This window comes from Heterocephalus glaber, unplaced genomic scaffold, assembly GCF_053883595.1.
Source record: "Heterocephalus glaber isolate CG9 unplaced genomic scaffold, H.glaber_assembly_v1.0 deba00001569, whole genome shotgun sequence".
NCBI classification, from domain to species: domain Eukaryota; kingdom Metazoa; phylum Chordata; class Mammalia; order Rodentia; family Bathyergidae; genus Heterocephalus; species Heterocephalus glaber.
In genome coordinates, this window is record NW_028258354.1 from 2,681,072 (window position 1) to 2,706,031 (window position 24,960).

Genomic DNA, 24,960 nt, shown 5'->3' on the forward strand with positions numbered 1-24,960 from the left:
GACCTTGTGCTTGCGAGGCAGACAGCAGAACCACTGAGCTAAATCCTCGGCCCTATCTGTCTCCTTTCAAGGCTAAGTTATTAATTGCCTTCATTTGCTTTATCTCATTTCTGTAATCTAGTTTGCCCCCCTCCCCAAGTTTCTCACCACTGGAAAGACCACCCCACTTGGGCCATATGTATAAAACTGGAGGCTTTCCTTTGTCCTAGGCTGTCTTTGGACATTAGTCTGCTGAGATAGTGTACCTGAAATCCTTGAATAAAATCCTTCTGTTTCCCAGTGGTCTCTCTTGTGTCTTCAGTCCTGCAACACTGGGATTGTAGGCATGCACCTACACACCTGGCTATGAACATTCCTTTTAGCCATACTTTTGATTGGTCTGTATTTACCAATTGCTTCTAAAAAGAGGTCACCTGGCCTATGGGTTTCCTAACTCATCTCCCTTCCTTGTTCACACTTGTTTAATTTATCCCTTACTGCCACTTACAGATAGATCTATCCATTGTCCTCTGCTGTTCAGTATGTTCTAATAGCACACCCTCACTGTCTGCAGGATAAGACCCAGATCCCTGACTGTGGCTTACAAGTCCCTTCATGACCTCATCTCTTATCTCTTCCTCTGTGTGTTCTGCACTGCACCTATACTGAACTGCTGCTTGTAGGTATCAGGAAGTTTAAGGCTTCTCTTGACTGCATTCATGTGTACATTGTTACTACCTGGAATGTCCCTCCATCTCTGTCTCCTTTCTGGATTCTTACTGACCTGTAGGAAGTAGAACCCAAATCACTGCTTCTATGAAGCATTTCCAACTTTGCCAGCCTATGGCTCATCATTCCTTTGCAGCCTCATTAGACTGTGTTTGTACTTCTGCTCTGGCCCTTGTCATACTGCATTGCATGTTTAGTTACCTCCCCGAGTCCTCCTCTAGACAGTGGTTCCTTCACTGTCAGACTAAGTATAAGTGAACAGAGTCCTCTTGAGAAAAAGAAAGGAGTAAAATGACAGCTGTTGTGTTTCTGTTGAAAGAGAAGGACACACCCTCACCATCTGACTCTACCCATTAGTCCTCTTGGGCCTAGACCACCTCGTGTGCTGGTACCAGGAGAGGCAGGTGGTGAGCCACCTCCAAGACAAGTATGTGTTCATCACGGGCTGTGACTCGGGCTTCGGGAACCTGCTGGCCAGACAGCTGGACATGCGAGGCTTGAGGGTGCTGGCTGCATGTCTGACAGAGAAGGGGGCTGAGCAGCTGAGGAAGCAGACGTCAGAATGGCTGGAGACAGTGATCCTGGATATCACCCAGACAGAGAGCATCGCTGCAGCCACTGAGTGGGTGAAGGAGCATGTGGGGCACAGAGGTATGGTAGATTATTTTTTATTTACTTAGATATGATGATGCAAAGGTTACATATAGTTTAAAAGGCAGCCTCTGTCACTTGAAGACTTCTTGTATATCATTTTTTATACAGTGTTTACTTTGGAAAATGAGTTCTGCAGGGAGCAATGGCACATGACTATAATCCCAGCATTTAGGAGGCTGCAGCAGGAAGATCACTGCAAGTACAAGGCCACCCTGGACTATGTAGTGAGTTCAAGACCAGTCTGGCATACCTAAAGAGACCCTGTCCCAAAACAAACAAACAAATGAAAAACAATCTATAGATTCAACACTGTTATGTCATCCTGCAGGTACAGTATTTACAGACCTAATTGTTTATGTTTGAAGAATTTTTTACTGGGTGTGGTAGCACACACCTATAACCTGAGCACTTCAGAGGCTGAAGCAGGAGGATCCCTGCAAGTTTGAGTCCAGCCTGTGCTACATAGTGAATTCAAGGCCAATCTGAAGTACATAATGACACCCTGTCTCAAACCCCACTCCCCCCAAAACAAAACAAAAAAGGATTTTCAAGATGTTTCTAAGAAACTGATTTTTCTTCCCATGGTGGCTACTTAAAATATAGGCATTCCTTGAGACAGCATCTTACTGTGTAGTCCAAGCCAGACTTGAACTTGTTATGTAGCCCAGGTTGCCTTCAAACTTATGATCTTCTTTCCTCCGCTTTCCTTATAGGTGTGTGCTACCATGCCCAGATAAAACTTTTTCATTTTATTTTTTATTTATGTTTTTACTTTTATTTGCATTTATTTTATGCCTAATTTATTCCCATGCCGTAAGTTTTTGTTTCTTCAGTTTCTTCTGGGATATCTTTTTCTTCTGTGCAACTTCTTCCTCTGGTTTAGGAACAATTTGTTCCTTTTCAGTAAGAATCATCTCAATGTGGCAGGGGGAGCTCATGTATGGGTTAATCCGGCCATGAGCTCTGTAAGTCCGGCAGCGCATCTTGGGTGCTTTGTTTACCTGGATATGTTCAATGACCAGAGAATCTACAGCTAAACCCTTAAGCTCAGCATTACTCTCTGGATTTTTAAGCATGTGCAGCAAAAATTCAGCACTCTTTTTGGGCCACTGGCCCTGTGTCCAGCCCCACTGTTTGGCCTGGGCACACCTACCAACTCCACCATTGTCATGCCTGAATGACACACATTGCTTCTTTAATGTGACATCCTTCAGATACTTGGTGGCCTTTCAGATATGTGTACCCTGGATGGCCTGGGCAGTTTCACGGGCGTTCTTAAAGTGAACACAAAGATTTGAGCCTCTTGATTTGCATGATTTTGTGGGGTTTTCTGGGTCAAGAGAGTATCGCACCATTTTCACAGGTCACCTCTGGCTGCTTACAGGAAGAGGAACATTTTATTTTTCTTTAATCAATGCACGTTATATTTCTTAGAGCAATTTTGGGTTTACACAAAATTGGATAGAATGTAAAGAGTTTCTATACACATTCTTTCTTCACTTTTCCTTACTATTAACATTTTACATTGATGCTGTACGTTTGTTACAGCTGATAAACCAATATCTGTATGTTATTGTTAACTAAGGTCCATATATACCTTAGCGTTCATTGTGTTGTACAGTTCTGTGGTTTTGAGGAATGTATAGGCATGTATATACTACGGTAGTGTCATATAGGAGAGTTTCAGTCATATAAAATCCCTGTGTCCCACATATCTATTACCACCCCTGACATCCCCTGGAAGCTGTTCTTGTGGCTGTCCCTATAGCTCTGCCTCTTGTAGAATGTTATAGAGTTGGAATTATATTATGTGTAATCTCAGACTGGCCTCTTTCACTCTATGAATTTAAGTTTCTTCCATGTCATTTTGTGGCTTGATAGCTTGTTTCATTTGCTTGCGACGTAATATTCCATTTACATTGTGTAGATACATACATTGTATTATCCATCACATATTGAAGGCTGCCTTGGTTGTTTCAGTTCTTTTTTTAATTAAAGGTATAAAATGCAATTACCAGATAGCCTCTTTAATAAATGGTGCTGGAAAAATTGGGTTTCAACTTGCCAAAGATTAAAACTAGACCTATATCTCTCACCATGCACTAAACTAAAATTGAAATGGATTAAAGATCTAAATATTAAAATAAAAATGCTGAACAGGCTGGAACAGAGGTTGGGTAGAACTCTTAAAGACATTGGTGTAGGAAAGGATTTTATGAACAAAACCTCAGTTGCCCGTGAACTAGCACAATCAACAAGTGGGATCTCTTTTTACTAAAAAGCTTCTGCACAGCAAGAGAAACCACCAACAGAGTGAAGAGACAACCCACAATGTGGGAAAAATTTTCACCTGCTGTTCCTCAGACAAAGGACGACTATCTAGAATCTGTAAAGAATTTAAAAAGATCAGACCTCCCAAATTTAAAGACCCAATCCAAAAATGGGCATCTGAAATGAACAGACATTTCTTAGACAAAGAAGTAGAAATAGCAAATAAACATATGAAAAAATGTTCTACATCACTGGTCATTTGAGAGATGCAAATGAGAACAACACTGAGATTCCACCTCACCCCAGAAAGAATGGCTGCTACCATGAAATCAACCAATAACAAATGCTGGTGGGGCTGTGGGGAAAGAGGAACCCTGCTCCACTGCTGGTGGGAGTGTAGACCGGTGCAACCACTGTGGAAATCAGTATGGAGATACCTCAAGGAATTAAGACTGGAAGTCCCATTTGACCCCGCTATTCTCCTGCTGGGTATCTTCCCCAAAGAATTAATAGAATCATACCACAGTGATATATGTGTGCCCATGTTCATAGCAGCACAGTTTGTCATAGCTAAGACTTGGAAACAGCCCAAATGCCCATCACCTGGAGATTGGATAAAGAAAATGTGGTTTATTTATAAAAAGGAGTACTATTCAGCCATAAAAAATGAGAAATTAGAGAGATTTATAGTTAAATGGATGCACACTGAAGTGATACTATTAAGTGAAATAAATAGAACACACATGTGTAAATACCAAATAGTTTCTCTAGTGTGAGAAACTGAAAGTGTAAATAAGGACTAAATGGTATAATAGGTAATGTGAAATAGGAAGAAAAGGGGCAAAGGGGAAGGGGAAGTGGGAGGGGTAGGGGAAAGGAAAGAAGGGAATGGAATTAATATGAGAAAATGAAAAACTGGAAACGAAGTCTTTGTAAATAGGAAGGGATGGAGGGGTTGAAGGGAGGGCAGGGGAAGGGGGAAAAGCTAAGAAACAAGAGAAATTATGTAAAGGTGCAAATTTCCAATGGTGAATGTCATTATATTGTATACTTAAAATGTACCAATAAAGTAAAATTTTAAAAAATCCCAATTACTTTATTGATTTTTATAATCAACTACTGGCAGCTAGCATTACTTCCACTCATGCATCATTAAAAACAAAGAATACTGCCGGGGATTTAGCTCAGTGGCACCACTGCCTGCCTTGTGAGTGCAAGGTCCTGAGTTTGATCCCCAGTACCACCCCCCCCCAAAACAAAAAAAACCCAAAGAATACTTCTTTGGTATTTTCAAATGATGAATATATAACAAACAGAACTTAAAATGCACTCTGATTAATTATGTAAACTGGTAATTTTACAAAAAAAGCATAACTAATAATTTTGTTCCTTTTGTCATAAAATGGAAATTTAAATATTTCTTCTGATAGTCTTGAGGTTATCATTATGTTATGGGTAGTGTGAAGTGTGGCACATATAGTTTCATCTAGAGAAGTGTGCATCTTACATACCTTATTTAAACAAAATGTGGATAACAAAATGCATTCAGTCAATGGATGATAGACAGGATGTTTCAAATACAAGACAGCCCCTTAGGCTACCATATTATTTAGGTTTTGTATTGTCATTTATGGCATTACAGATTAATTACATATAACATACTTTTATTATTTTTTTTTTGGTACTGGGTTTGAACTCGGGTCCTTGCGCTTGCGAGGCAGGCGGCAGAACCACTGAGCTAGATTCCCGGCCCCACATAACATACTTTTATACATTTAAACTCTGAAGATACAAAAAATAATTTTCTCAAAAATATTATTCTAGGTGGCCATTTAGTTTGTATCAGGAGAAAACCAACCTCCCAGTTGTGTCTGTCAAGTCAGAATCATTAGCTGTGCCAGTGAATCAGATCCCTGGTGGCTTCACAGTGACTGTTCCCATGTCCTGGCAGTGCCTGTCTCCCCACAGGAAGCCAAATGATGACAATTCTGGGATGGACCCCTTGTATATGGTTTTCCCTTTTTTTCTTCTCTGAATTAACTGTTACTGAATTATTTCCTCTTCTGACCTCTCTGGTAACTTTCCATTTTAATCACTCACAAATCCCTTCGGAATATCCTCAGAGAGCTCTATAGGTGGAAGTTTTAGAGATAAAAAATCCAAGGGAGGAAGATTGGGTATTGGAATATCCTGGCTTCCTGGTATTTGCTGTAAACTTCTGCCAGGTTGAAGAGGCTGTAGTATTTTCTGAATGTGGTGGTAAGCTCCATTAGTCTGATTTTTCTACAAAATCAGCATCCACATCCAGCTCCTTTTCTACTGAATCTTTTAGAAGACTGGCCTTTTTGGCCCTTTGCTGTTTATTTTCTTCCTTAATGATTCATTCTCAACCACAGTGAATTCCATGCATCTCTTCAAATCTGAAGTCTTTTGGTGATCTTCCTTGTGGATGCCACCATGCCCATCTGCATTTAATTTTTTAAAAAGAATTTACTAGAGCCACAGGAACCTAATAACCCCAATCAATGTAAACACTATAGGCCATAACATGAGCTAAGACAAATAATATAAACAAGTATGAAATAGGGGAACTGAAGGAGGAGGGATGAGGGGGAGGAATGGGGAAGATGATAAAAAAGAAACAACCTGTAATGTGTACATTTAACCACTCCCCAAGATGATTATAAGCTGCATGAATTGAAAACATGTAGTAATAAAATAAAAAAAAAATTAAAAAAAAGAATTTATGAAAACAAAGCATGGTGGGGCCCACCTGTAATCCCAGGACTGGGGAGGATGAGGCAGGAGAACCTCTGAGAGTTGAAGGCTAACGTGTGCTACATAGTGAGTTCAAGGCCAGCCTGAACTACGTAGCAGAACTCTGACTCAAAAAACAAAACAAACAGACCAAACCAAACCAAAATAAAACAAGAAAGAATTTGCTTTAAATTTGAAAGTTGACTTTAAATTTTACTTTAAAATATTATTTCCCACCTGAGGATGTTGCTGACTTCCATAGGCATAGCTAGAAGTTATGGGATTAGTGAGATTCTCTGCTGTCTCTGCTCTCACTTATTCAAATTGTATTATTCTTGTTTTCCTGCGTGTTGGTCTGGGAGCTCCTTGAGGGTATGGGCCTGTCTTACCCATCATTGTATTTCCAGTTTCTGGGACATTGCCTGATGGTGTGTTAAGGGCCCAATAAACACTGAATGGATCCAATCTATTGCTTCTTTTATTTATTACTTTTATGCCCTTGACTCTGTGAGACCAAGATGAACCTAAGAAACACCATCTTGGCCTGAAGATGAACTTCCCTCATACCCCTCCTCTTACAGAGTGCATTTTTTTAACTGCTTGTTCTGCTTCTGTAAACTTGCTTCATCGTTTCTCGAAAAGGGATGGTGCCCAGTGCCTCCCTTTCTCGTGAATTGCCCTAACCTGACAAGGCAGCAAGATAGCTGAGTGTTGAAAAATATTTTGCAACTAGTCAAAAGACATGTTAACCTCCCCTTGAACTTCTCTTCTTTAAATAACAACTATAAAAGCTATGCTGTTATAATACCCTAAAAAAACTGTGCTGTTCCTGGACTGAGGGCTTCACTTCACTTAGGGAGTGGAGTCCACACACATGAATAAATTCCTTTCAGTTTAACTTTGTCATTGGTCCCAGTGTTTGATGATTTATTGGCTCACTTGGCACAACAATTTTGGAGGCCCCAGCAAGATCACCATCACTCGGTGACTTCTGTTTGACAGATGGCCCCTGTCTCAGGCCGCTGTGGTCCAGGAGCCCCAGGGAGGCCACCCTGACCATTTGATCAGGGCCCTGGGGGCTTGGGTCTCCAGCGAATTCGTGTCAGTCCAGCTGAGGGGAGTTTATCTGGAAAATCTCCAGAGGTCAGGTAAGAATCTTATGATTCTCAGTCAGTGGATCCAAAAGAGGGCAAAAGGGAAGTTGGACTTGACAGTAATTCCCCTGCCCAGGGCTTCATCGTGATGATGGGAAGCCTTCTGGTCAGTTTACCCCGGGGTCTGGTTTGTCTAAATATTTGTGGGTATAGTTTGTCTAAATATTTGTGCGTCTGTTTTCTGTTGTTTGTCAGCTTGCTCTGTGTGCCTTTTTGCCTCCACTTGTCAACAGATCATGGGATCTGGACAATCTACCCCCTCAAACCCCCTTAAGTGTATTTTACAACATTTCTCTCAAATTTATACTTTGCAGAAAGCAGATGAATTTGGCATCAAGTTCTCAAAAGAAAAACTCCAGACCCTGTGCCAATCAGAGTGGCCAGCGTTAGGGGTGGGATGGCCAAGTGTGGGAAATTTTAACATTCAGACTACCCGACAGGTTTGGAATTGGGTTACAGGAAAGGGATGGCCCCATCACCCTGATCAGTTCCCTTATATTGATATGTAAATGGACCTGGTAAAAGACCCCCCTTTCCTCACCTGTCCAAGAATTAGGTCATCTAGGTTTAGTAAAGATAAGGTCCGTTGTCATTTCCTCCGATGGCAGACTTCCCGAGACTCGACAAATGTTTTTGACACTAAGCCCCTTTCAAAACGTAAGGTTTTCCAGGCTCTGCGGGATGAGGACGACTTCCGACCTCATCCACCCCCATATCGGGCCCAGGATGAAAAACCTGAAAAAGATCCTGACTCTCCTTCTGCTTCTGCCCCCACTAATCCCTCTGCCTCACCAGTACCATCTGACCCCCTGTCTCCCCCCTCCATACCCGATTGGGACAAACTTATGAGTCACAAGGGACAAACCAGTCAGGTAACGTCCACGGTCCTTCCTTTAAAACAGGTCGAGCCAGGTGGTGGATTCGTGTACGTTCCCTTTACTACTAGTGACCTTTATAATTAAAAAAATCAAGTTGCTCCTTTTTCAGAAAAACCCCAAGCTTTAATTCATCTTCTAGAGTCTGTTTTCCATACTCATCAGCCCACCTGGGACGACTGCCAACAGCTGCTCCACACCCTCTTCATTACGGAGAAGCTGGACCAGATTTTCCAAGAGGCTGTTAAAGCAGCCCTGGGACTAAACCCAGACCTCAGTCCTGGCACTCTGGCTTATCTGCAGAGAGCAGAGGCTGAGGTGCCAACCCACCAACCGGACTGGGACCCCAACACTGATGCAGGTAGGAGAGACCTGGCCAGTTACCACCAGCACCTTTTGGAGGGACTCTGCCAAGTGGCTAGGAAGCCGACTAATCTGACTAAGGTGAGTGAGGTAAAACAAAATAAGATGGAGACCCCCCACGGCTTTCCTGGAGTGCCTTCTAGAGGCATATCGGGTCTACACACCCATTAATCCTGATGCTCCAGAAAACGCAGCCGTGATAAATCTGGCTTTTGTGTCACAGTTGGCCCCAGGTATTAGAAAGAAACGTCAGAGATTGGAAGGATGTGAGGGAAAAAACAGGTCCGAGCTCCTGAGTATAGCTCAAAAGGTTTTTGATAACTGGGACTCCCTGGAAGAGGCAGTCCCCAAGTGGCTAGGAAAAGTAACTATTGCTGCTCTTAAAAACTATGAGACAAGCAAGCAGACCGGGAGATCTAAGTCAGAGAGACTCCCCACAGCCTAAGCTCAGAAGGGACCAATGTGCCTATTGCAAACAGACTGGACATTGGAAAAATATGTGCCCCCTCAAGAAGGAAAAAGAGGGACAGAACCAGAAAAAGGTGCAGGAGGTCCTGACCTTCAAAGAAATAGAATAGGGAAGTCAGGGCTCGTTCAAACTGAGGCCCTGCAAGCCCATGGTAAAATTAAAAGTCGGGGGCACTCCAACCAGTTTCGAGGTAGATACCAGGGCAGCCCATTTGGTACTAACAAAACCTTTAGGAAAACTGACAACATGAAAGACTTTGGTACAGGGGGCTACCGGCAAGGGTGCTCAAGTTTATAAATGGACAACTGCATGAACAGTAGACTTGGGTCACAGGCAAGTGACCCACTCCTTTTTGGTGATTCCAGAGTGTCCACACCCCTTGCTTGGTAGGGACCTGATAAGAAAATTGAGTGCAACAATTACCTTTACGGAGAAAAAGGCAGACCTAAAACTAGGCATCCCACAGGGGACTGTCAAAGTTATGGTGACTCGCCCATTGGCTTCTGAATACCCGATACTCCCGGAGCCAGAGGACAAGTCAGCTGGGCAGATTAGTGGTCTACAGACAGAGTTTCCCCTTGTGTGGGCTGAAACAAATTCCCCTGGATTAGCAAGTCATCAAGTTCCTATAGTGGTCAGTCTAAGTCCAATGCCCAGCCCATTTCTATTCGACAGTATCCCATCAAAAAGGAAGGAAGAGAAAGGATTTGGATACACATCAACCGACTCCTAGATGCTGGAATCCTAAAGCCGTGCCAATCGCCATGGAACACCCTGCTCCTGCCTGTCCAAAAGCCTGGTACTTCTGACTACAGGCCTGTCCAAGACCTCTGAGAGGTAAACAAAAGAACTGAGACCGTACACCCCACTGTGCCAAATCCCTACACCCTGCTGAGCCTCTTGCCCCTGCAATGACAAGTCTACACTGTGCTGGACCTCAAAGATGCCTTCTTCAGTCTGCCATTGGCCAAGGTGAGTCAGCCCTTTTTTGCCTTCGAATGGGTGGATCCAAAGGAGGGTACTCGGGACAGCTGACCTGGACAAGATTGCCACAAGGGTTCAAAAATGCTCCCACCCTGTTTGATGAGGCTCTAAATAAGGACTTGGCTCCATTCAGAGTGTCTCATCCTGAAGTGACCCTTCTCCAGTATGTAGATGACCTCCTAGTAGCAGCTGATGATCAGGACACCTGTATGGCAGGTACTAAGGACTTGTTGGGATTGTTACAAAAATTGAGTGTCAGCCAAAAAGGCCCAGATCTGTGCCTCCCAGGTCACTTACCTTGGGTATGAGATTGACAGGGGCACCTGACGACTGTCTCGGAGATGGAAACAAACTGTATTACAGATCCCAACACCCACCACAAAGAGACAGGTGCGAGAGTTTTTGGGAACTGCTGGTTACTGCTGACTCTGGATTATAGGGTTTGCAGAGATTGCAAAGCCCCTATATGCAGCCACAGCCAGAGGAAACACACCCTTCCTGTGGACAGATACCAAACAGAGGGCGTTTGAGACCCTGAAACAAGCCCTTGTTCAGGCACCAGCTTTGGCCCTCCCAGACATTGGAAAACCTTTCCCATTGTTCATGGCTGAGAAAGATGGAGTGGCAAAAGGGGTCCTTACTCAAACTTTAGGACCCTGGAAAAGACCCGTGGCTTATTTGTCCAAAAGGCTTGATCCTGTGGCTGCTGGCTGGCCACACTGCCTCAGAGCCATTGCAGCAACAGCCCTGCTCATTAAGGAGGCAGACAAGCCAAGCTTGGGACAGGGGCTCACAATCAGCATGCCGCATGCAGTCTCCTCCATGCTGCGAGGAGGCTCTGAGCAATAGATGTCAAATGCCAGACTGACTCAGTACCAGGCGCTCCTGATTGACAAGCCCTGGATCAAGTTCACAGAGGCCACTACCTTAAACCCCGCAACCCTGCTGTCTGCCTCAGACCTGATGACCCCACTACATGACTGCCAGGAGACCCTCCAGGACATAACCGTGACCAGACCTGATTTGTGGGATGTGCCCCTAAAAGACCCTGAGGAGACATTCTTCATGGATGAAAACAGCTTCATCAAGCAAGCAGTCAGGTATGCAGGAACGGCGGTGGTGGATGGCCAGGGAGTGACAAGGTAGGCTGCTGCTCTGGGATCTGGAACTTCAGCCCAACAAGCAGAGCTGATGGCTTTCACTCAGGCCTTAAACCTCGGTGAAGGGAAGGTTGTTAATATCTATACTGATAGTCGGTATGCCTTTGAAACTGTGCATATTCATGGAGAAATATATAAACAACGGGGCCCGCTCACATCAGGAGGTAAAGACATCAAAATTAACATGAGATCCTAGCTTTACTAGAAGCCATATGGAAGCCTAAATCAGTGGCTATAATGCACTGCAAGGGCCATCAGAGGTCTGACACACTGGAGGCCATAGGAAATCAAAAGTTTGATCTAGCTGCTAAACTGGCTGCCAGAAAACCAGTGGGGATGGCCCCCACCCTGCCTCTTAAGGCTTTTTCTGAGCTGCCAGCTAAGCCACATTATTCATCAGAGGAGAAAAAACAAAATGCCCGGGTGGGAGCTGTACAAGATAAAGTTGGATGGTGGAGCCATCCTGATGGCCGAGTTTGCTTGCCTCAGGCTCTTGGCAGACAGCTAATTCAACAGATACACCAGTTTACTCACCTATAAAAAAAGAAATTCAGACAATTGATAAGTTCCAGATTCTTAACCCCTAAGCTGGCTTCCATGGTCCAGGATGTTTGTGCTCAGTGCCAGACATGCACCCAGGTAAATGCCAAGAAAATGCTCGGAGGCAATGGAACCCAGTGCCAAGGTGAGCATCCCAGGGAATTTTGGGAATTGGATTTTACTGAAGTCAAGCCCAGCCATGGATATAGGTACCTGTTGGTTTGGGTAGATTCTTACTCTGGATGGGTAGAAGCCTACCCGACTAAAGGAGAGACAGCTACAATAGTTAGTAAAAAGTTGTTACAGGAGCTCATCTCCCGATTTGGCCTCCCTCATGCTCTGGGGTCTGACAATGGCCCAGCCTTCAAGGTCAAGGTGTCCCAATTGGTTGCCAAGGCCCTTAACATTGATTGGAAACTTCATTGTGCCTATAGGCCACAAAGTTCAGCGCAAGTGGAAAGGATGAATCATACCTTAAAAGAGACACTAACTAAGTTTGTTTTAGAAACTGGAGGAAGCCGGCCAGACCTCCTCCTGCTGGCCCTCTTGTGGGCTAGGTGCACTCCTTATATAGAAAAATTAACTCCTTATGAAATCGTGTTCAGGAGACCACTTCCCTTATTGCCCAGGGTAAATTTGGAAAATGTATCAGAATATGAAAATCATACTTTGTTAAACTCTTTAAAGACCCTCCAGGTAATCCAACAGGAGCTGCGGAATCAAGTTTGGGAGGCCAGACCGGCCCTTCAACCTGATGTTACCTGTCATAAATTTCAGCCTGGAGATCTGGTACTGGTAAAGAGACAGTCATCTAAGGCCTTGGAGCCACATTGGGAAGGGCCTTTCCAAGTGATCTTGACGACATCATCTGCCGTGAAGGTCGCGGGAAAGACACCATGGTTACATCACTGCCATATTAAAGCGGCTCCTGAAGACACCCGGGAGGTCAAATGAAAGATCATCAGTTGACCAGGTGACAAAAAGCTAAGACTAAAAAGGGACAAATGATGTTTGCTGTATTGACCCATAATTCAACATTTGTTATGATTATTATATTTAAGTCGTTATTTTTTAAAACATTGGCAATATTACCCCAAAGACAATTAGACTTTGTTGGTAATGTTTAGATTCAGCTGACACAATCACTTAATCTGTCTGAGTTTTGTTTAGTCATAATTGTGGTTGTGCATTTGTTATCGTGTTGCTGCATACTAAAGGTCATAACCAGGTATGTGTCTAAGCAGATAGACAATGTAAAGATCATGTAATTAAGCCAGATGTATAAACCAGTGCCTAAAAAAAAAGTATGACAGAGATGATGAATCAAAGGTTTGATTCTGTACAAAAACCAGTGGGGAATGTGAGACCAAGATGAACCTAAGAAACACCATCTTGGCCTGAAGATGAACTTCCCTCAGACCCCTCCTCTTACAGAGTGCATTTTTGTAACTGCTTGTTCTGCTTCTGTAAACTTGCTTCATCGCTTCTCGGAAAGGGATGGTGTCCGGTGCCTCCCTTTCCCATGAATTACCCTAACCTGACAAGGCAGCAAGATAGCTGAGTGTTGAAAAATATTTTGCAACTAGTCAAAAGACATGTTAACCTCCCCTTGAACTTCTCTTCTTTAAAATACACCTATAAAAGCTATGCTGTTATAATACCCTAAAAAAACTGTGCTGTTCCTGGACTGAGGGCTTCACTTCACTTAGGGAGTGGAGTCCACACACATGAATAAATTCCTTTCAGTTTAACTTTGTCATTGGTCCCAGTGTTTGGTGATTTATCAGCTCGCTTGGCACAACAGACTCTCTCACTGGGTGAGTAAGAGAGTTGAATTCTCTACTGCTTGGTGGATTTCTCCATCTGGATGCTTTGTTGGTTCCTCAAACTTACCATATCTGAAGGAGGTGCTTTACTTTCCTATGCCCTTGTGAGCAATTCTGCTTTTTCTGTCAGAGTATGGGGTTATTGCCTCTTCAGATACAAAGGCTCATTACTTTAGAGCTTTCCTGTGTTCTCATAGTTTCAACCTTTTTGTATCTCTGTTTTATATGAATCTCTTGTAAGAAGCATATAACTGATATACAAAAGAATTTGGCCTGACAATCACTGCTACTTTTTTTTAAATTTTAAAAAATTTTTTTATTTTTATTTTTTGGTAAATTACTGTTATTTTTTAAAAACAATGCTGGAGATAGTCCCAAGGGCTTTATGCCTGCCAAACAAATGCTCTACCATTGAGCTATGCCTCAGCCCAGCTGACAATTTTTTTTTTTTTGTCTTGAGGTGCTGGGGACAATTTTTGTGTTTTTAAAAGCTTGAAAATGCCATCAATTTGTACTTATTTAATTATTGATATGTATGCATTTATTTCTTAATTTTACTTATCTCATTTTTCTCCCTTCCTTTTCTCTTTTAAATTGACTGATTTGTGTGAGTGTGTGTATGTGCACATTCGTATTGAGGATTGAACCCAGGATCTTGCACATGCTAAGCACATGTACCAATGAGTTGCATCCTCCACCCTGGGCTGAATTTTTTTTTTCAGTACTGGAATTGAACCTAGGGGTTCTGTACTACTGAGTTACATCCCCAGCCCTTTAATTTTTTTTTTGTTTTGAGAAAGGGTCAAATTAGTTACCCAGGCATGACTCCAATTTATGACCCTCTTGTCTCAACCTGAGTGCTAGGATTATAGGTGCCTAGTCATATTGAATATTTTTATTCCACTTTTTCTATTACTATTTTGAAAATGCTATATGCTATTTTCATTTCTTTAGTAGCTCCTTTAGAATTTGTAATGTGAATCACTTATCGTGTGGAAAAAGTAGTATCTTTGTCCTTCTGAGTAATACATGACCTTCAGAACAATTGAATTTCTATCATCCTTTCTGAAATATATGCTATGGCTGTTGTGTATTTTATTTCCTTGTTTTGGACCTATAATATGTAATATTTCTATAGATTTATCTCCTATATTACTTTGTTCTGCTTATTATTCCTTCTTTTTTGTGGGGACAGAATGTATATTGGGATTGAACTCAGGTTCTCCTGCGTGGTAGGCAAGAATTCTACCTCTCAGCCACATCCCCAGCTCTTTTTCCCCCCTTATTTTGAGACAGAGTGTTGCTAAGTTGCCCAAGATGGCTTTGATCTTGTGATCCTCCTTGAATCTTCTATCTAAAATCACTTTCTTCCTGAATGAATTTAGAAGATATTGGGACAAAATTTCTTTGCCATTTTTTATTACTACCACTACTGCTACTATTATTATTTTGTAGTCCTGGGGCTTGAACACAGGGCCTTCATACTCAGCCTCTTTTTAAATTTTGAGATAGAGTCTTACTAAACTGCTCAGTTGCACAGGCTGGGCTAAGACTTCTGGTCTTCCTGCCTCAGTCTCCTAAATTGCTAGGAATACAGGTGTGATTGTGGATTGTTGATTTTCATCAGTTCTGGAAAATTCTCAGTCATTATTACTTCAAATAGTAATTTTTTTCTACTTTCTTTTTTCCCCTTCTGGATCTGATTAATTCATTTTAGATGTTTTTTCTTTGCTCTTGCTTCCTTTTTCTTTGATGTTTTTCATCTATTGTTTTTGAAATTTAAAGAAAAAAATGTATTGAAGATCTAAAAAACAATTCCTAAAAGATTGATTTTTCCAGAAAACTGTAGCTACACAATGCATTGCATCTATCATGTTAAAACGTGCCTTAGACACAAATACAAAAACCATTAAATAATTCACCATTCTTCAATCATTTGAGCAAAGATAAAATGCTTATGGAACAACATGGATAGCTTGCAAAGAATGGGCTCTTTAAGCACCATTAAAAAGAAGCACAAATGGATGAGTGTGTTTAGTTATATACACTGAGTTGGACCTAGGAATCAGGACATTTTGTCATATAGCATTAACACATATTATAAAAGTGTGTGGTGTCAAAGGAATAAAACCACCAGTATTCAAAAGCAGCTTTGTCAGCTGGGCAATAAAACACTTGACACCACATCTCTGTGTTGTCCGTCATTGAATACACTGCTAGCAACTTTGAAATGAAAAGAAAAAAAGAGTTATAACCCCTTTTATTTTCTCTGTTTAAAATCGGATAAAACAAACATCAACTCTGTTACACACTAACATCTTCAAAGTACATCATTTGTACAAGAGAAGGACTAGGAGCAAAAACAAAATCTCTGTTGACAGAGATTCAAACACATGTAAGAGCGCCTCACACTGCTTTCTGATGGTGCTCAGGAGGGGCCACTTCATAATCACTGGCACTAAATAAAGTTGCTGAATACTTCACCAGATACTTGAGGAAATCATGAAGATAATTCAGTAATAAAGCAAGGCTCTTCTCATCCAGAGGTGTATAGGCCAACATCGTTCCAATTTGTACAAATAATCTCAGTAGATGTGGTAGTAGCAGCTAGTGGTAGTAGTGTAGTAGTAGTAGCTCTGTACACCTGGGACATGGGCACATCAGGGTAATTGGCAAGGATCTCAGCATACTGTGATCTCTCAAATTTGTAGAGGAGCTGAATGTTCAGCTCCATATTGAAGTAATCTTTTATCCCTGCTACAACCTCATTAACAGAGTACTCCTTATTATTCATGTTTCCTAGAGATTTCTTATAATTTTCACAGTCCTCTAGAATGGAATCCAGATTCTTTTTGGCAGGAAGATAAAAGAGCTGTTTCTGTAAGTCCCAGTCATCAACAAGCCACAGTTTTAGCTCTTCAGGGATCTTTAACTTCAACTCTGTTCATAAATGTTTCTTTATTTCCAACAGTAGGATCCACCAGGCCCTCTTCTGAGAGGCTGAGATGTCTCACAGGTACTGCCACCATCTGCTGCAGACCAGATGTCTTCTTTCCTGGAGCAGCCCCTCTCATCTTTCCCTCTGCATATTGTTCCTGATTGACTTTTTGAAGTTCTCACTGTTTCTATAGATTGGTGTCCACATATGTGAGTACTGTGCTCTCTGGAACCCACTCATCCCAATTTTTATTCCAACCACTGTAATGTATAAAGTATTTTACTTGTTTGTCCTTTATGTTAACCTTTACATACTTTGCTTCATAAAGATGAGGCTCATGAAAGCACAGTACTCGTTCACCCTCATGGAACTTGGGCTTCGGGTTCTGCTTAGGTGCCATTTATAAGTGATTTGCCACCTCTTTCTCCCATCACCCCCGACTATCACCCGCTGCTCGGTGCCCTACCCAAGCTCACAGGAACAGCCACTCTACATCCTCCATCTCTATTTTTTAAACTTTGTGTGCGTTCTACAAATTTTCCATCTTCTGTCTTCAGTTTATTACATTTTGTTTTCTACTGTGTCTATATGCTCAAGATATAAGCTTATATGTTAAGCTTGTCCATCAAATTTTATAATTTCAGTTGTCCATACTTTTTTTCTAGAAGTTCTATGTGGTTCATTTCCAAATCTGCATGATCCAATTTATAGTATTTTGTCTTTAATGATATTTTCATTCCTGTCTTTTCCAATTATAGTTAATACACTTATCTCTTTTTTTCAGGAGGCATAAGGAGATTTAGTAGGCAGAATTTTATTTTATTTTTATTTTTTGCTCAAATTATTTTACTGGTACATTTTAGGTATACAATATGTTTACATTCATCATTGGGTGCTTGTACCTGTACATGATGTATCTTGGTTCTTATTTTTTCCCCATTCCCTGTGCTCCCTTCACCCCCTCCACCTTTCCCTATTTATAAAGACTTTGTTTCCATTTTTTCCTTTTCTCATACTTTTTCCTTTCCCTTCTTTCCTTTCCCCTGCCCCTCCCACTTCCCCTACCCCTTTGGACCTTTTCTTCCTATTTCAAATTATCAATTATTCATTTTAATCATTTTAATCCTTATTTAGACTTTCAGTTTCCCATACTAGAGAAACTATTTGGTATTTACACATGTGTTTCCTATTTATTTCACTTAAGAGAATGTCCTCAATATGCATCCATTTAGCTATAAATGTCTCTAGTCTCTCTTTATGGCTGAATAGTACTCCATTTTATAAAAAAACCACATCTTTATCCAGTTCCCAGTTTATGGGCACTTGGACTGTTTCCCAGCTTAGCTATTACAAACTGTGAGTAGGCAGAATTTTAAAAGAATACACTCAAAGAAAAAGAATATGGGCCCTCAAAATGGAAAGAGGAGCATTATAGTCTAGAGCTGGGAATATTTATGTGTTTTTGTCAGTTGAATTTGTGAATCTTTAGAAAGTTTGGGCTTGGTTTACAGGAGAAAATTGATGACCCACCCCCAGATAGAAAGATAGTGACTCATTTTTTTTTTCTCGAGAAGGTATTTTACTTCTACAAAAGGGTGCAAGCATGAGGTAGCAGGACTTGGGACAAAGGAAGGTTAGTCCTTTTATCCCTATTGCAGGAGAAGTAGCTGACCTTTTCCTCATTGGCTAGGTTGAAGGTTCACAGTCTATCCTGATTGGCTAGTTTAATCATGAGAGGAAAGGATCTGAAGAGTAGCTGAAGAGAAGGAGAGGCAGGAGAGAGGGTTTGGGGAACAGAGAGTCCTTAGCTATTGATATCTTTTGGTCTGCAGCTATGTTCCCAGAATTTATGTGTTTCCCGATAGTGACTCATTTTATGGGTGAATGTATGGCACATTTTACAGGAGAAAGACAAGGGTGCAGGCTATTGTATTTTTTTTTAAGATTCATGATCTAAGATGTTTTGCCTAAAAACATTCTTTGAAACCTTTGAATCTTTTTCTCTTAAGGTCTAGTTTTTGCCCTTTCCCTTATTGACTAAGAAAATTTATAGATCTATAGTGTTTTAAAGAGATTTTGGGGGTAATGGACCTGGAAGAAAAAAAAATAAGCATAGGGAGTACAGGCATGGATAACCTTGGGGAACTTTGATTGTGTCCTGAAGTTGCATTCTTCTTCTTTTTCTTCTTTTTTTTGGTACTGGGGATGGAACTTGGGACCTTGTGCTTGCGAGGCAGGCAGTGGGACCCCTGAGCTAAATCCCAGGCCCAGCTGCATTCTTCTTAAAAGTACAATTTATAAACTGGGGATAGTGGTGCACACCTATAATCTCAGCACTTGGGAAGCTGAGGCAGGAGGCTTCTCATGAGTTCAAGGCCAGCCTGAACTACATAGAGTTTAAGGCCAGCTTGAACTATGTAGGGAGACCCTGTCTCAAAAAAAGGTATAATTTATAAATTATGATTTCCCTTGTGTTCTTACTACTATCTTTATTTTTCCTATCCTACCACATATGCCCCCTTAAGATTTTTTTTTTGGTACCAGGGATCGAACTCAGGACCTTGTGCTTTGCCCCCTTAAGATTTTGATCCCTTAGTCTCTGCATCTTATGCAGAGAGGCTGAAGGTCCATCTTTTATTATTATTATTATTATTATTTTTAAATTTTACTTTATTGGTACATTTTAGGTACATAAGGTTCATCTTTTTATGGGTGCTCTGGGCTGGGAGATTCACAGATGTTGCTGGTATGTGTCTGTATCTCACTGGGGAATGGTATCCTTTTTCTTCACATCAGAGTCCACAATGTGCTGAAATTGAGGAGAGCAGCTTTCTGTTCCATTGCACACAAAAGCCCTATGGTGGACAACAGCAGCCCTGTCACTGGCTTTGGGTGATATTGCAGTCTAGAGAAAGGTGAAGGGGAATGTGTAAATAGAAGATTCCTGACCTAGACCCCGTCTTCTGGTTGTACTAGGCCTAAGGGGTCACCCTCAATAGAGGAGAAAGACGTTGGATCAGAGAAAGCTGACCAGACTGTCCCTGAGGCTCTTAGAACTCATAAAACATTGTTCCTAACATGTCAGGGACCTGGCCATTGTTATAAGCTCCCATTGTCTCTGGTTCCCTCATAGCCAGGGAACTTTTTTCCTGTGGATACTAGAATATTGACAATAGAAATCAGCAGGAAACTAGAATTGTCTGTGAAAAGACTCTACATAAACAGTGGGATATATGTATTTTGTAATTTGAAAGGAGCTTTGTCCATGGATCAGATTAATTTAAATCACTGCTATTCAATAGCACATGGAATCTTAAATTTTCTACTGGCAACATTAAAAGAAGGAAATGGAGGGATGGAATTGTAGCTAATAGTAGAGCACTCCCTAGAATTTAGGCCTTATTTTGATTTTTCAGCATGGGGACAAAAAGAGGGAGGGGAGGGGGAGATGAAGTGAAAGGGGAAGAGTAAGAGAAAAGCAAAACTTATTTTAACAATATATTTTATTTTATCCAACATATCCAAAATATTATTTATATAAACCTTAATTTTCAGTATAAATCTATGAGTTAGTTTACATTTTTTTTCTTAGTTTTTTTGTTTCTGTTTTTGTTTTTGAGTCAGGGTCTCACTATGTAGCCCAGGAGGGCCTCAAACTTATGGCAATCCTTCTGCCTCATGCCTCAGCCTCCCAAGGGCTGGGATTACAGGTGTGTGCCACCCTGCCTGGCCATTTCTCTTAGTTTTTGAAAAGTAGCATTTATTTTACACTTTCAGCACCTATGAACTTTGATGCTGAATTTTCCTAGGAGATACTACATTTTTATTAGTTAGATTTTATAAAATGTAAAGGTTACTGTGGTGACAAAAGGATTAAAATTTTTCAACATCCAAATCTCTCAGATATGAACCTGCCTAGCAAGTACCAGGCGGTCATGAAGCACTGTGCTAAATAAAGCTGACCAGAAAGAGCACAAGAAGTGAATACAAAACCCATTCTTTTCTTCCAATGAGCTAATATCCCATCTTTCCCCAAAAGGTTAACACATGAAGATGTCCTTATCTAAGTCTGAAGGGCCTTTTATGAGGCCTAAGTGAGAGGCCTTGAAGTTTATACCTTTATTGTACAGCTTTTAACACAGTAAAGACATTCCTAAAGGGTCATCAGAAACCAGGTACCACACAGAAACATTCCTGAGATATCTAGATTTGTTGAGACCCATTCCCATTTCTTTAATCCCTTACAAAAATCCCAATCTCTCATTCTGATTGTGGGATTCCTCTCTTGGAAACTTACCTGCTGTCCCTCTTATCAATATTCTCTGATATAAATAAACTCCTGTCTTTTTTATATTCCTAGACTGTTGGTAAATTCTTTTATTGCCTATGTCACTGGCCTTCCATACACTGGCTTGGCAGTCATTAACACCATTATCAGTAATAGCCCAGATATATCTGGGTGTGGTGGCACATGCCTGTAATCCCAACACTTGGGGAGGTTGAGGTAGAAAGATCAGAAGTTAAAGTTCCAACTGAGCAATTTAGTAAGATTCTACCTCAAAAGAAAAAAAAGACTAAGAATGTAGTTTAATGATAGGGCAATTCTGGATTCAATGCCTAGTACAGCAAAAGAAAAAATAAAGAAAACATAATAGCCCAAAGTGTTCCCAATCTAAGCATCCATCGATGAACAGGTAAACAAAATTCTGGTATAGTCATACAAGGGAATGTCATTTGGCAATGAAAATGAATGAAATACTGAAAATATGCTACAACATTGGTGAACCTTGAAAATATTTTGCTCAGAAAAAGATGCTGGTCATGAAATGTAGCAGATATCTCCACCCAGTATTAGCAGACTCAGGTTAATTGCAACCCAGACTCAGCACCCTTTGATCTCTCCTAGCAAGACAAGCAGTTGTTCTCCCTTCATATCTCTGTTTGCCTACCAGCTATTGCTGACTGCATATCAGATATTTCTGCTTTCGTTTCAGTCATCACCAGATGCTTCCAGCCAGATGCTTCTGGATGCTTCATACTGTGCTGCTAAATGTCTTCAAAGCATATCTTTCTTACCTTCCCATGCTTGTAGTCAATAAAATACTGGGTGCCCTTGGCACCACTTGTCTTTGGTGCCTGGAGCAGCACTGATCGGCCCCAACTCTCTCTCTCTTTCTTTTTTGTACCAGGATTGAACTCAGGACCTTGTGCTTGTGAGCCAGGCATGGTACCATTGAGCTAAATTCCCAGCCCTCTCTAAGTCTCACTTTTTGTTTTTATTCCAGCTTGTATTGTAGTGTCTCACAGGAGACTGTAGACTTACTGCAGGAGTCTATAGTAACATCCCCATTCCCATTCCCTAAAATGAAAGATCACAATATGATTCCATTTATAAGGAATGTCCAGAAAAGGCAAATCCATAGAGACAGAAATTAGATCAGTAGTCTCCTTAGTTTGGATACGATGATGGGAAAAGTGAGTGACTGCTAATGGGTACAGGTCCCCGCCCCCCCCCCCTTTTGTGTTGGGAATTGAACCTAGTGCTATGTGTATTAAGGCAAGCACTCTATTACTGAACTACATCTCCAACCTTCTGGGTTTCTTTTGGGATGATGAATGTTCTAAACTTGGATTATGGTGGTGGTTGCACAGCTCCGAATATATTAAAAATCATTGATTTATATATTGTAAATATAATGATATGTGAACTATAACTCAATAAAAATGTTAGACAATTTCTGTTGAAAAAGTAGAATCACATACTTACATTGGTCAAAATATACTCAAAAGTTTTTTAGGGCTGGTGATTTAGCCCAGTGGTTCTGTCGCCTGCCTTGCAAGCCCAAGGACTGGAGTTTGATCCCTGGTACCAAAAAAAAAGTATTTTAGTAACAGAATCAAGTTTTAAAATTAAAATTAAGTAAAATTGAAAATTCAGCTCAGGTGAGACTAGTTATATTTGAAGTGCTCAATAGCTACTTTTGTCTAGTAGCTACCATAGTGAGAAGCACAGGCCTAGATCATTCTAATCTTTGTGGATTAATGCGGTATAGTTCTGTCTGCATAGCAACAAGATCTTAAAACAGCAATATAAGGAAAAATATTGCTGACCCTCTTTACTCTTTTTGTATATAGATTATAGCATTGTGAAGCAAGGGCTGTCAAATTGTAGCACAAACCTGAACCTGGTCTCTGACTGCATGGAACATGCTCTGATCCCTGTGCAGCCACATCCTTTATATTCAGGTGGCTGGCATGATCAGTTTTTCTTCATCCCTCTATCTTATTTACCTACATCACTGGCAGACTACATATTGACCAGATCTCATCCCAAACCAGCCCAGGAAGCTTAAAGAAACTGGTTTAATGGTGGTTGGAATGAACAACACAAGTCTGAAATTGGTTGTTTTGTTTTTCTGGTACCGGGGATCGAACTCAGGACCTTGCAATTTCAAGGCAGGCGACAGAACCACTGAGCCAAATCCTTGGGCCTGAAATTGGTTGTTAATTGTTTTAGTAACCCTATTCAGAATGCAGGCTGTTTGTAACAATAAACTTTCTTGCCTAAATTAATGAGTTTGGGCTAATCTGACATCATCAGATACATAACATATGCATGTAACATATATTCGAAGTTTATTACTTTTGGTGATGAAACATTCCTTTTTTTTTTTCCGGTACTGGGGATCGAACGCAGGACCCTGTGCCTGCAAGCCAGGCATGGTGTCACAAAACATTCCTATTTTAACCATGCTTTGATGAGAATATTTCCAAAATGAATTAGTCTTTCTTGCCTTGTTAAACTTAGCCAAGTGAAACAATTTAACCTGTCCTGATGTCATTTTAAAATGTATATGAATTGTTCTTCTGTGCTTGATCAACTTTTGTTCAGACTACGGAGAATAATGTAGGTCTGTTTATCCTGTAGGTCTGCATTTTTCTTTCTCTTCCTTTTTTCACTAGCTGTCATTTTCTCTCTCTCTCTCTCTTTTTTTTTTGAGACAGAATCTTGCTATATAGTTCATCATGCCCTGGAACTCTCTATGTAGCCCCAGCTGGCCTTGAACTTGTGATCCTTCTTCCTAAGCCTCCTGAATGCTGGGATTACAGGCATGCACCACCCTGCCCAGCTCTTCCTTCTTTCTTACAGGGTCTTACTGTGTAGTCTAGGTTGGCCTCAAATGTGCTACGCAGCCCAGGCTGGGCTTGAACTTGTGGTCCTCCTACCTCAGCCTCCTGAGTACTGAATCTGATTTTCTATGTTCCTGTTTTAGTGGATGTTGTTTGGAATTTTCTGTGGTCAAATACTATTTTAAAGAATTTGTTCAAGTAAATCATTAAAAGATATGTCTATCATGTCAAATGGCTTAAGTAAAGCATAGAATGTGGAGAAAGCATTAGCATTATGAAGTAGTGTAGTCCTTGGGAAGGAGGTAAGTCAATAAATGTAATTTTTCATCTCCAAGATCTTGCACCTAACAGACTTTCAATAAATACTTGCATAATGAGACAAGTGCACGAACATAATACTAGGTGTAGCATCCTTTCAGAGGAAGGTGTTCTTGGTAAGTTAAAACTGTAGGAAAAGAATCAGAATTTAAATTTCTGGTCAGAGCTCAACAGAGTGTAAGACCGAGGGCCTTACCAAATGCTCCAAGGAGCTGACTATAGTGAAGCACACCCAGGAATCCCAGCGGTGCCTTCAGAATGTAAGACCAAGAGCCTTACCAAATGCTCCAAGGAGCTGACTACAGCGAAGAACACCCGGGAAGGAACACACCGGACAAGTTGGGAAACAGACCTTTATTAGTCTGGCCAGACGGCACTCCCGAAGCAAAATAGCTTAGAGAGGCAACTGGCTCAGAATCCGAGGCTGTTTTTATAGGGGGTTGAGGGGGAAGTTAACATATTAAAGAAAGGGGGACAAAGGTTAGTGGTCGACTGTCACATATTGATGGTTAGCAGACATCTGCAACTTGTTCTAACAATTGTGGTGCCTGGAATATCAGTTCCAGATAAACAAAGAGTTGAGTAGTTTACTCTGGGACTCTAGGTCTGTTACAGATCCCTATCTAGCGTCCCTAGACTAACAAGCATCTCCATCCATTAACTCACATTTTAATCACAATGGGGCTGGAGAAAAAGGAACAAAGGTTATGCAGTCCCACAAGAGGGAGCTACCTTTCTATGCACGTCTATGAAACTTTGACCTTTCTGTTGCTGAATTACAGCCATCAAAATTTCTAAGTCATTAACTTTTT

The 24,960-nt window shown here is 41.1% G+C and overlaps 1 protein-coding gene across 1 annotated transcript; it reads left to right on the forward strand.

The window, feature by feature from the left end:
- Positions 1-1,052: 1,052 nt before the first annotated feature.
- On the forward strand, positions 1,053-23,052 carry LOC147823710 (17-beta-hydroxysteroid dehydrogenase type 6-like; the record flags this gene model as incomplete). Its single annotated transcript, XM_087192300.1, has 6 exons — positions 1,053-1,364; positions 8,207-8,416; positions 8,585-8,780; positions 11,194-11,377; positions 21,060-21,136; positions 22,835-23,052. Coding segments are annotated over 6 exons (1,197 nt in total), but the record flags the coding sequence as incomplete, so codon positions are not given.
- Positions 23,053-24,960: the final 1,908 nt, after the last annotated feature.